Here is a 12,679-nt window from a genome sequence, read left to right as displayed (position 1 = left end):
ATTAGGTCAGGCATAGTCGCTTTACTATACCATTACTTCACTTGCATAGCTGTAGCTCTCTCCATTTGCAAGAATTTTCCAGTTAAAGGGACTTTCCTATGCACCCTGTATATCATTGAAAGAAAAGATTTGTTAGAAGGGAATAAAAATAAACATAATTTCGAATACAGCAAGACAGACACATTATTTTGTTTGTCATTTTTAAAAAATTTGAAATTTATTTTAAGATAATTCATATTAGTAATACATTGTAAGTGAGAATAGGAGTTTAACTATATAAAATTTATATACAGTAGATCTCTGCTTTACAACTTCCTCTCTTTTATTCATGATTAAACAAACATTTTAAATATATAAAAGTTTTGTTCTTTTTTAGCAATCTTTGTGTGATTTATTATATACTTGAAATTGTATTTTCAGGAGAATAGTCTTAATTTATAATATTGAATTTAAAAAAATAAAGTAGTTCAACTTAAAGACAGTTTTAAAGACAGCAAGAGTACTGTTCTATAATAGTATAAAACGAATAAACAATTAATTATAAGATTAAATTTGAAATCTATATTAAATTAGTTTTCAATAAAGTTTATTAAACTGCACCTTTGAAATTTTTATAGCTTCTTCCAGTTTATCAAAAGCAGACTGGTACCAAGCAACTCTGTCTCCCATTTTTTGTTGTTCTTCTGCTTGATTTCCCATATAAAGATGTGAAATACTTCCATAATAAGAAATTTTGAATTCTACAAATTTTTTCCAAGACTAAAGCAATAAATTAGATTACTTCAATGAATAAACAAAAAGCAGTTTTTTTAAACAAATCATCATCAGATAAAACTTACTTTAAATATTTTTGATCCTACAATATGTAAAATGCATCCACTTTCAACACTGCTACTTCCACTTAATAATGTTGCAAGAGCTGTTTGATAATACTCTACCACTTGAAATGCAACTTTTGCAATAATAGGAGATTTACGGCTGTCTAGCATAGACTTTTCCAAAATACATTCTTGTGCTTGAGCCTAATTAAAATTATATTACATTTCCAGTTAAAATATTAATAATTAATTTCTTATAACATTTTATTTTAATGTTAAAATTTTTATCTTATAAACTAGCAATAAACAATTAAACAATTTTTCTATACTTTTATAATAAAAATATCTCACGATATATTAAGAACACTTTTAATTGCATATCACATTATTAATCTATGAACGTTGTTTCAAAATTAATATATTTTAATATATATATATTAAAGTACTAATTTCTCAAATAGAATAAAATTACAATTAAATTAATACATAAATATATAAGTAATATAACCAAAACCTAATTTAACAGACACTTCTCAGTTTCCCATTTATTTTATATAACTATACATATGTGAGATTTTAAGTCTTTTTGGAGTTTTAAAGCTCTAATAGTATTTAATTATTATTTCTCTTCTTTCTTCAATTCCCCCCTTTTTTTCATGGAATATCAAACTACTCTTCCTTCTAGACATTAGCCAAAGGCCAAGAAGAGACCTTTTCTTTTTCCCCTCCAATTTCTGCGACACTTCGAAAGGTGACCTTTTACCCTTTCAAATACACTGGACGACAAAAAAAATAATGCACCATAAAGGACTTGTTGGATTTGAAAAAAAATTGGTATGTGACATCGTCATAGCTAGACAGGTATATGATTGCAACCATAAAGCAAAAACATACTTTATTGTGCAGTAATGTTCAATACAGTGCAGGCACTAATATCCCGTTGAACCGCCTCTAGCGCGGATACAAGCTGTGATACGCCTTGACATGGAGGCATAAAGGTTGTGTATAATGTTCTGTGGCATATCTGTCCACGCGTGATGCAACTGAGACTCAAGATGTGTCAGATCCCGTGGCTGACGCAGCTGGCGTCCCAGATAGTCCCACACATGTTCGATTAACGATAAATCTGGAGACCGTGCAGGCCAAGGAAGTGTGGCAATGTTATGTAGGCATGCTTGGGAAACCGCTGTGGTGTGTGGCTGGGCATTATCCTGCTGGAATATGCCTGTTGGAAGCCCTGCCATGAGGGGCAACACATGTGGCCAGAGGATGTATTGCACATATCGTTGTGCTGTGAGGGTAGTACGCATGACAACTAGAGGTGTCCTACTGTCATATGTTACGGCTCCCTACGCCATAACACCAGGGGTTGGGCCCATGTGCCGCTCCACAGTATGGGCTGGGTTGACGCCTTGACCAGCAGGCCGCCATACCCTCACATGGCCATCGTGAGCCCCCAAACAAAAGCGGGATTCATCGCTGAAGACAATACGCTGCCGGTCAGTAGCTGTCCATGATTGTCATGCAAGACACCACTGCAGACGGAGGCATTGATTGGTGGCTGTTAATGGTAGAACACATACTGGGCATTGGGAGACCAATCCGCCTTCTACTAAGCACCCGGAAATGGTGCAACTGGATACATGGTTCCGTAACGCAGGTGCTACTGCTGTGTGAATGGTAGACAACGAAACTGTAGACGCTGTTCATGCTTGACATACAATGAGACAATCCTCCCGCCTGGTGGTCTGTCGATAGCGTCTGGAGCCTGTTTGCTATTCATGCGTACCCCTACGTACCCACTGCTCATAACACATCCTAACAGTTCCATCAGAACTGTTCAGATGGCAGCCAATCTGGCGGTATGACAATCCTCTTCCTCTCAATCCAACGATGTGACCTCTCTCAAACTCACTTAACTGAGTGTAAGGCCGTCGAATGTGTCATAGAGGCATGTCTATCACTCAACGAAGTCACAACCAGCAACACAAGCGCAGGACATATGCACAAGTCATCACAGTGTGCACCTTTATACCAGACAGAGGAAGCACTTTTCTACCCTCTGGTGGTGATACAACACAAGAACCTGATCCCGAAAGCTAATCATTTACATATCTAGCTATAATGATGCAACATACTAATTTTTATTCAAATCCAACAAGTCCTTCGTGGTGCGTTATTTTTTTTGTCGTCCAGTGTACGTCTCAAACGTCAGAGAAGAATCTCCCCTCGAAGCCGGGTATCATTTGTTCCTTTCCACCTATGATCTATGTCGCTAACCAATTAACAAGAGCCCGAATTTGTTACTTGACAGAGGGTAATGAGAAGGTCACCAAAAAGGGGAATCCGAACTGAACAAACCCATGCACTTTCTATTTCACTCGATTTTGTCTCTGATAAAACCAATCAGATGACACACCAACTGAACAATTATTACTAAGGTTGCACTATATATCCTGACCTTAGCCATCTTCAGCCATTTGTTCCATGGATTTGACAGCTGTTATCAATTTTATGAGGTAAAATGAGTAACAACACCGGATAGACAAAAGTAATAAATTTGACAAAATGTTCAATTTCTGACAATTAGCATAAACAAACTCCAGACACAGATCGGACTTAGGTAACCTTGCATCAGAATTCCCCCCAGGAGTCCCCTCGCAAAAAAGATATAAAACAGGATCACACCTGTGCCTCAGGGTGATCATCCGCTAGAAGCTCCAGCCCCAAAACTCCATTTGGATCCTGGCTCCACTCTCCTAGACGGAGGACTGCTCGGACATGATCGTCGTGGCTAAAAGGTATTTAACTTGGGTACTTAGAACTCTCTCTCCTCTCAGATTCCTTTAGACCTTAACTAACTTCAACGGTAATGGGAACCTCCTAGACAGAGGGACATCGGAACTGAACATTAACACACAAATGCTCTCGCGCTAATTAGAATTGTCGTGCCGATACAAGTATTTACCGTTTTAATTGTCTCTTTATTTGCTCTGTACTCTAGAACAATTGTAATAATCTATGTGTTTATTAAATATGTTGTCTTGTAGTCAATGCATGTCATCTTTGAGTACACTCAACACCTTATCCTGACCTCACCAACCCTCCCCACTACACTAAGTTACCCTCCAATGGACAATCTTTGACACGAAAGCCGATAAGTGGGGTGAGCTCGCCACTTAACCCCCTCGGTTCTCACACATATCTAAACTGCCAGATTATTTTCAGGTTAGATTTTAAGGCTAATTTTTAATTACTTAAATTATAGAATTTGATCTGAAAGTAAGTGGCAAAACTGCCTACTTACCTGCAGATTACATACATACCATGCTGACATAAACTTGTGAATCAACCAACTATGAATCACAGGTGGCAATTGATTTGTCCTCAATTAATGCAATAGCAATTAACCCATGTGGTTAATTATAGTTCTAATTAATACATGTCTAGAAGCAAAGATTGGATGGAGCTCTTGGGCAGAAGTTTTAGATATGAGCTCCTTTCCAAGTTCATCTTTTCTTCCAAATGTTTCTAAATTATTTAGTCAAATCCAAAATTAATTTCTAATCCTTAGCCTGAACAAAAGTCAGTAGTATAACCACTATCATTAAACTTCTTAATACACCAGGTCGAAATATAAATCTTCTTACTGGAAACCAATTAATCGGAGCAAAATGTCTAAAGTGCAAACATTTTCGATGCCCCTCCTGGGCTCTTCTTCAGGCATTCACTCAAAACTGTTGCAAGCTAGTTCTTAAACTTTTGAAGTTCTTTATAAGATTGTTCAATTTCATTATAAGATGAAATTGAACATCTTATAAAGAACTTCAAAAGTTTAAGAACTAGCTTGCAACAGTTTTGAGTGAATGCCTGAAGAAGAGCCCAGGAGGGGCATCGAAAACATTTGCACTTTAGAAATTTTGCTCTGGTTAATTGGTTTCCAGTAAGATTTATATAACCACTATCTTTAGGTCAAATTCTGTAGTTTAATTGGTTAAAAATTAGCTTAAAATCTAGCTCAAAAATAATTAAACAGTTTAATTTATAAGGATTATTTCTTAGTGTCTCATTTATTTCCTATATTAATGAAAAAAAAATATTTTTAACTTACTTCCATTAAACAATGAAGAAATTCTCAAAATCAACTTGAAATTAATTTGTGAAATATATCAGTTAGTAACTTATCTTTATTTTTAACTGAGAAGATTCAATATTTTTATCATCAAATTAGCTAGAAATTATTCAAAATTGTAAATAGAAAAAAAAAAGTTTTTAACTTTTCTTTTTAATCATCAAAGAAAACTATAGAAAAATAAATCTCTAGATTATATGACATTTCTTTCACTAGGCTTTTGTTAGTGTAAACAATATTTAAAATAATATTAATTCATCTACATAATAAAGTTACATTGATCTCAGTGATTAACTGATTGACTCACTTAATAACATGAAATGTTTGAGGAGAAGCAAATTTCTTATGGAAAAATGAAATAGCACATTCAAAAAAAGATGTTGTGAATATTATCAGGCAAATCTGAAATCTCAAAAAACCAAATATTTTATTGTGTATAAATCATCTAAGTTTGACCCTTGACATTTCATAAATGTCATGATGCCAGTTAAACAATGAAGCTTATTTAAAATTTGATTTTATCAATTTGCTCCACATTATTTTAGATAATAGCATTATTATTTTCTTCTACTATCAATACTTTCTTGTTAAATTTTTTAATTATTATTTATAGTTATTTAATATATATATAGCCTTAAAAACTAGCATAAATTGCAACATACATGAGAGTTTTATGAAATAATGTGAAACAGAGTTGCAGCACCTAAAGCAGTGTTCTGCAACCGGTGTGCTGTCACATGGTGAAAGGTGTGGTGTAAACTTTTACATATTCTGTTAATTTCAAGTTTTATTTATATATTTTTATCACAGTTGTTGTGTTTCTTATGCTTGTATTTCATTCTCTGCTGTAGCACTGATGAAATAAGATGATATTTGTTTATTCTTTATTACAAGCCATGCATTTTTATGTATTCTAAGAAATTATACGTAAAATAAATTTGTCTCACAGGTGTTGATGTCTGTTTAATAACAATAATAATAATAATAATAGGTTAGTGGCATTACATAATTCTATTAATAGTATCATATCATACGATTTTGAGGGAAATAGCATTTTGGTGGTCCATATTGAGTCATGGGTGTGCTGCAAGTAGAAAACGGTTGCAGAACACTGACCTAGAGTACTATATACAGACTAAATTTTATTAATCCAAACAATAATCTTTAACTATAATTTTTAACACTTTTCAGACTGGAGGTTAGACCACGTGAATGTCTATGGAGACTGGGAATTTGTGGTTATTTTCAAAGAAGAGAATTAATATTTATGGCCATAATATTTTAGATTTATTACTTTGTATTTTTGTTAACATTAAATATTAACAGAATAATCATTAAGAAGAAAGTTTTAAAAATTATAATGAAATATCCTTCTATTAAATTTGAAAAAATCTAACATGTATCAATCATACCAACTAAGATAAAAAAAAAAAAGCTTCAAAAACTTTAATTAGTACTTATTTTAGCATTTCTATGTATTTTTGACTTGGGATTATCATTTATAAAATGTAAAGCTTTATCAACTGATAAATTTCTGTCTGCAGTCATTTTTACAAAACATTCCAATATTATACAATGCACACCACTTAACCCCCATATTCACCAACATGAGTTAGTTAGGGTTAACTCGAGAGTCAACCCTAACTCTAACTCATGTTGGTGAATATGGGGGTTAGCAGCAGAAGTTTCTACATTAAATGTTCTTCCTACATCAGCTATAGATTAGTCTAAGCCATCTAGTTCCATAGAATAACAGATAAAATATTGTGAATGAGTGAGACTTGTCCTTCATCTTTTATACAAAAGTGATCTTAATGTGCGAGATTCATCCAAAGACCAAAAGATGTAAATAATTAAAATATGTAAATTTATACTTGAAGTTGTCTAATTCTACTCTTTAGTTGACTACCCTGTATATATAAACAAATTAATGTTTATAATTTATTTTTATATATAACTTTGAAACATTTGAATTATAAGAAATCAGACTAAAATTTGTTGAAGCAAAAATACTAATTATATATGAGATTAATGATATTTACATGTAACATTTAAATGAATGATTTAATTTACTAATTAAGCAAACATTAATTACTAGTATAATAATCACTGTATTACTAATATAAAGCATAGACGAAGCAGTATGAGAAATCTGTGTAAAAAATGTTTTCCTAAAGTGAACAACAAACTCATCTTAAAAATAAAAACAAATCTTAAAATAGAAACGAAAATTATTTTAGGTTATTTTTACAGATTTTAATTTTAGATTTTTATTCCAGAATATTTTTATTCTGGAATAAATATATAAAATTAAAAAATTGTTAGTAATGATCTTTTAAAAACAGAATGATTAGCTAAGATGATACTTACTAACATTACATTAATGTAAAATGTAAGAAGATCATGTGACATGTCACATCCTTTAGGCATAGCATAATTTTCTCTTATATGCTGAAATGCCCAAGCAGCACACTGAAAATGTGTACAAGCTATCTTCATTCCCTAGAAAAATAAAATATTTATATAAAACAAAAATCTATACTAAAGAATAAATTGTATCAAAAATAATGAAATATTTACATTCAAGAATATTCGTAATTTAAAAATTTTGATCAAATGATTTATTTTTTAAATTTCAAATATAAATGATTGAATTTCATTTATGCATATTAAAATTTTTAAAATATGATAAGAAAATTATGAAGCTACAGTCCTAGATATTAGATTAGTTTCCATCTAAAATAACATTGCAATTTTATTTTTATATCTAGTTTAATGAATTTTTTCAAAATTACATTGCACATGTAATAAAATAAATTGTGTGTGAAACTATCTAATAAAACAAACTATAAAATAATGCTTCTGAAAAATTAAAAGTATAATACATATAAATTTTTATACCTCAGCAGTAATTCTATTATCTTTTGCTCCCAGTTCTGAATGAAGAGCACCAATATTATATAAAATTGATGCTTGTTCATATTTAATGTCAGCTATATTGAATGTTGTACCTGTATATATATCATTCCTGTAAATGTTATAATAAATAATAACAAACCAATTAGTAACAAGTTAAAATATATTTGTTGGATTAAATTCTGTTATATTTAGTCAATAATATATTATGTAAGTAACTCTTGTGATACATATTGAGCTAATTCATAATAGAATCAGGTCAATATGTATCACAGAAGTTATTTAACTAGAAATTCATTAATAAATTTAATTATTAATACTTAAGATTTAACTGAAGTTTATTATTTTTCTTTACTAATTATTTAGTCATAAATGAATGAGTACACTAATTTTGAAGAAGTCAGTTGTATAATATTTAGATTAACATTTTTGAACCTATGAATATCTGTTCAGACTTCCAAACATTAGCATGTGCAAACAATACATTCTACAAAACAGTTTTTAAATATATTTTAAGTGTTAATGTAAATTTTTATTTCATGAAAGCTCAGGATCAAATATCCAAGACAATTTCAGCTGGTCTCTTATTAATTAATTTTCTCATCAGAGGTCTTCTGTATTCTTAGCATCAGTATCTCTGGAAGCAGCAAAATAATTTTCTTTCCATTTAATATATATATATATATATTTTCTAAAGCTTCCTCATAAATTTGAAATTTTAACTATTTTTAACTCTTGTAAGGTTATACTCAATAATAAGATATAATTTGTCATGAGTTAATTAATCCTTCTGACTATTTTTCAATAAGAAACTTTTTTGTAACTTTAACGAGTCCTGCTTGTTTTTGATTTGCATAGTGACATTGTTATTAATATTAATTATTAAACTTTTAAAATAATTACATTTGTATATTTGTAATAAAATATAAGATTATAATTTCAGTATTTACACAAAATATTGAAGTGACAAATAGGAATTGTATATTCAAAGAATTTTTGTTTTTCATTCAGTGATATTTTGTTTTCTCAATTTTTATATTTTTCTAACTATAGAATCTTTTCTCATATTCTTTTAAGAAAGATTGGGGATATTTCAAAATTCTCTTTCCATCCAATCTTTTGTAACTTAAACAACAGTTAACCTTTAAGTCAGTGAATACAGAGTTGAATTTAGTTTCATTTTATCAAATTTTCATCATATGGTATTAAATAAATGGACTAAATGTACATCAATCCTTAACACTGCTTACCTTTGTGCTTATAATAAGCATAAATGTTAGTTATCATTGAGTAGATCTGTTTGAGGTTATATGTAATGATATCATACATTGTTATAAAACAGCTAATAACAAGAAGTTAATAGAAACAATGAAACATTATTGAAACAATCACATTACTGTCAAAATTACCACAAGGAGGAAGACTAAGTCCCAATTCTTAAAAAAATTGTAGCAGATAAAATTTATAGAGCAAATTTGTTAAGGCTAGAAAAATCATTTCCATTATTTGTATAAGAGAAGATGGCCAGTAGAAAAAACATACTAGTAAAATAAAGCTGTGCAATTATTTTCACCAAAATATAACCTCATGAGAGTTAAAACTGTTATATATAAATAAACTATTTAATAATCAAATTTTTAATAATCAAATTTTTCAAAATTTAGAACTGTTACTCCAAGAAGTAGAATTTTCAGATTTTTGAATGCTTGAAGATCAGAAGAAAATGCATAAATAGCTTTAAAAATGTTTAGTGTGATGGTATAAGACAATGCAACATAAAGGCAATATGCCAAGGTTCAAAATAATGAAATATTAATTTAATGTAAATCCATTCCATATCCATTTTATTTTCTAAAATTGAATGTTTCACAAATTGAACTCTTAAATTATTAAGAGAAAAAGTCACATTTCGTGTAAATAAAGCAAGCATATTTAAAAAACTGTATATTAGACAAACATTATACTAGAAATTCTCCCTTCGAGAATGACAAAATATTTTATATGAGAAAGTAGAGATTGAAGAATTGAGAAGAGCTTCAAATTGAACTTGATGTGATGCTGCTTCTGCAGCCCTTGACAAAACCATTCTTACTAGATATTGCTCAAGTCAAACTTCACAGCCTTTACGGGTCTCAGTTGTTCTTATTCTTTTAGATCTAGAACTTATTTGACCAATTTTACTCTTATGCTTTCCCCTAGGCATTTTTCCCCTGACAAAATAGCAAGTCTTTTTAATTTCACATTGATAAAACAAAGATAAATTGTATGTACAGTACGTTAGTTAGATGAGCAATAACACTTTCTAAATAATGGGCTCATTAGATTGTTATTTATTATTGGATAGAATGTCATGTGGTCACTATGAAAAGATTTTTTAAAAATTTGTTACAGAAGTGAATGTTGTGGCTATCATTTTTTAAAGTTTAAATTTAATGTTTAAAATATGCCATTTGCCAAAATATTTAAAAATGCAAATTAAGGGAAATTTCCTCGTCAAGCATGAATGTCACTGCAATGTAAGTGCGATCACTGATCTGAAATTGATAAAACATCTATTCTATAGCTAATATTTTTGCAAAATAAGTAGCCTATACTTTTTGTCAGAACATAAAACAAATATAACCAAAATTTCATCTGAATTGGACAAAAAATTGCAGGAGTTATAAGGAATTCATACAAACAGACAACGGCTTTTACATTAGCAATTTATTTTTAACTGATAACATATAAGTGCAAGATATAGTTATTGATTACAGAAAATGTATATAACAGAGTTTACTTATATGTAATAGTTAAATCAATTTTCTAAATACATTTTTCAAAATAAAATTCAAATATATATTACATAATATATGGAAAAATACACTAAGAAAAATGAAAACATTTTATTATTTTCTTTAAAAGCAATGTATTTTTTATTTAGAATAATTAAACTTAGACAAAACAGTTTTTTTTAAAGCTATTAATATTAAACAAATTCTTCTGTTTTTTATTTTAATTGAATGTTTTCTAATGTTAAAATTATATATACAACAATATTTTAGATATCTTAGAAGATTTGAAAGATTTTTTTAATTTTAATGATTTACAATAATTATTACAAAAGTTATAAATAAAAAACATCATACCATGTAAAAGCTACACATCCAGGTCTTTCTTCAGGTAAAACAAATCTGTTTTGAAGAAAATCAAGTTGACAATAATAACGTTTTAATATGCTGCATCCAGTGAAATCATGAGGGACTTTACAAGCAGACTAGAAACATAATAATTATTTGAGTAAGAAATATATTATTTAAAAATTAAATATAATCCATGAACAATCACTAACAACATTAATTTTATGACAAATATTTCAGATATTAGATATATTTTAAATGTCAAATATATTTTATATGTCTTTTATATCTTATGTCAAAAAGCACTTATTCTAATTAAATATTATTTAAAATGTGTGATTTTCAGATTATAAAAATCTTCAAATAATATGATTTTGTAGAAACTTGAAAATCATAGTGTTTGCTCATTCAGTATTTAATCATTAATTTTTAGTTAAGTAAAAGTTTGATAAAATAGTTTAGTTTAATTAGTACTTACATATTACTAATATTGGTACTATTACAATAAGTTACTCTTTTGTTATTGATATACAGTACAGTGTTTTAATATCAGACTGTTGATAATTCAAAGTGGAAGGAACAGAAAAATATTTTCAAGCTAACAAAATATTATATTATGGTAATTACTATCATAAATATCACAATATAAATAATGTAGCCATTAAATACATTATATTCTATTATATAATATATATACATACATATGTGAGATCCTGGAGTAGTTATAATTAATACATGGTTAATTATGAAGTGGAAAAAACCCAATTTGCCACCTGGCATTTCTGATGCCCTGGTAATTCATTATACTCATCAGGCTTAGAGATGTTTGTTTATATTTTTCAATTATTAACAATGGCAGTTTTCCCGTTACCTGTCATATTTACTCCCAAAAGAAGTCACGTGTTCTTTGAATTTTTTTTTCCTTTGTGACACTAAATCACTTTTGAACACTATTCTTTAATCATTCAATCATGGAAAAATTTAAAAAATAACAATTTAAAGCATTAAGAGTCAACTGATCAATTTGTGTTTAAGAATAAAATTATTACTTTTAGGTGCAAACATTGTTTGTTGTTCGATTATTACAGACATGGGCAAATGCGGCTCTTTCTGAGTTACACGCAGCTCTTGCTGAAAGTGTTAATTTCTTTATTATTATGTTGGGTTAAGTGAGATATACTCGGTTAACACCGGTGGCTGTGTACTATGCCGGACCAAAGTCAAGGCATAGTAACCAAAACAGAAATTAAAGAAGTGTATCAGTTGTGTGTGTCTGTATTCAGGAATTTTCTCACAATATGACATGTATTCAATATAGTGGCCTTCTGTAGTGTGATGTATGTGTTTCTATTCAATTCTAATGTGCCCAGGCTTTTGTGTAGTGTGTGTGGTATGACACCTGTAGAGGAGAGAACAACAGGTACAATAAGCACCCTATCCATCCTCCACAGATGCCTTATTTCCTGGGCGAGTTCTGTGTACTTGCTAAATTTTTTCAGTGCATGCGTTTTGTACATTGTGAGTGTTTGGAATGGATATGTCTATAATGTATGTGATTTTATTGTGTTTGTCAATGAGTGTGATGTCTGGTCTGTTGTGGTAAATTGTTTTATCTGTGATTATGGCTCTGTCGTAGTACATTTTGTGCGTGTTGTTTTCCAATACTGTCTGTGGAATGTATTTGTAGTATGGTT

General features: G+C 29.7%; 1 protein-coding gene across 1 annotated transcript in view; it reads right to left on the bottom strand.

Moving 5' to 3' along the window:
• The window catches only part of mop (myopic), an 86,986-nt gene that overhangs the window by 55,442 nt on the left and 18,865 nt on the right, over positions 1–12,679 (bottom strand). Inside the window, 5 exon segments of the mRNA XM_067272724.1 lie at positions 601–759; positions 840–1,022; positions 7,321–7,452; positions 7,852–7,978; positions 10,995–11,122. Of these exon segments, the coding sequence (XP_067128825.1) occupies positions 601–759; positions 840–1,022; positions 7,321–7,452; positions 7,852–7,978; positions 10,995–11,122 (729 nt within the window).

Source organism: Centruroides vittatus, unplaced genomic scaffold, assembly GCF_030686945.1.
Source record: "Centruroides vittatus isolate TY-2023 unplaced genomic scaffold, ASM3068694v2 contig_453, whole genome shotgun sequence".
NCBI lineage: Eukaryota > Metazoa > Arthropoda > Arachnida > Scorpiones > Buthidae > Centruroides > Centruroides vittatus.
Note: the sequence above shows the minus strand (reverse complement) of the source record. Positions and strands in the feature narration are given on the sequence as shown.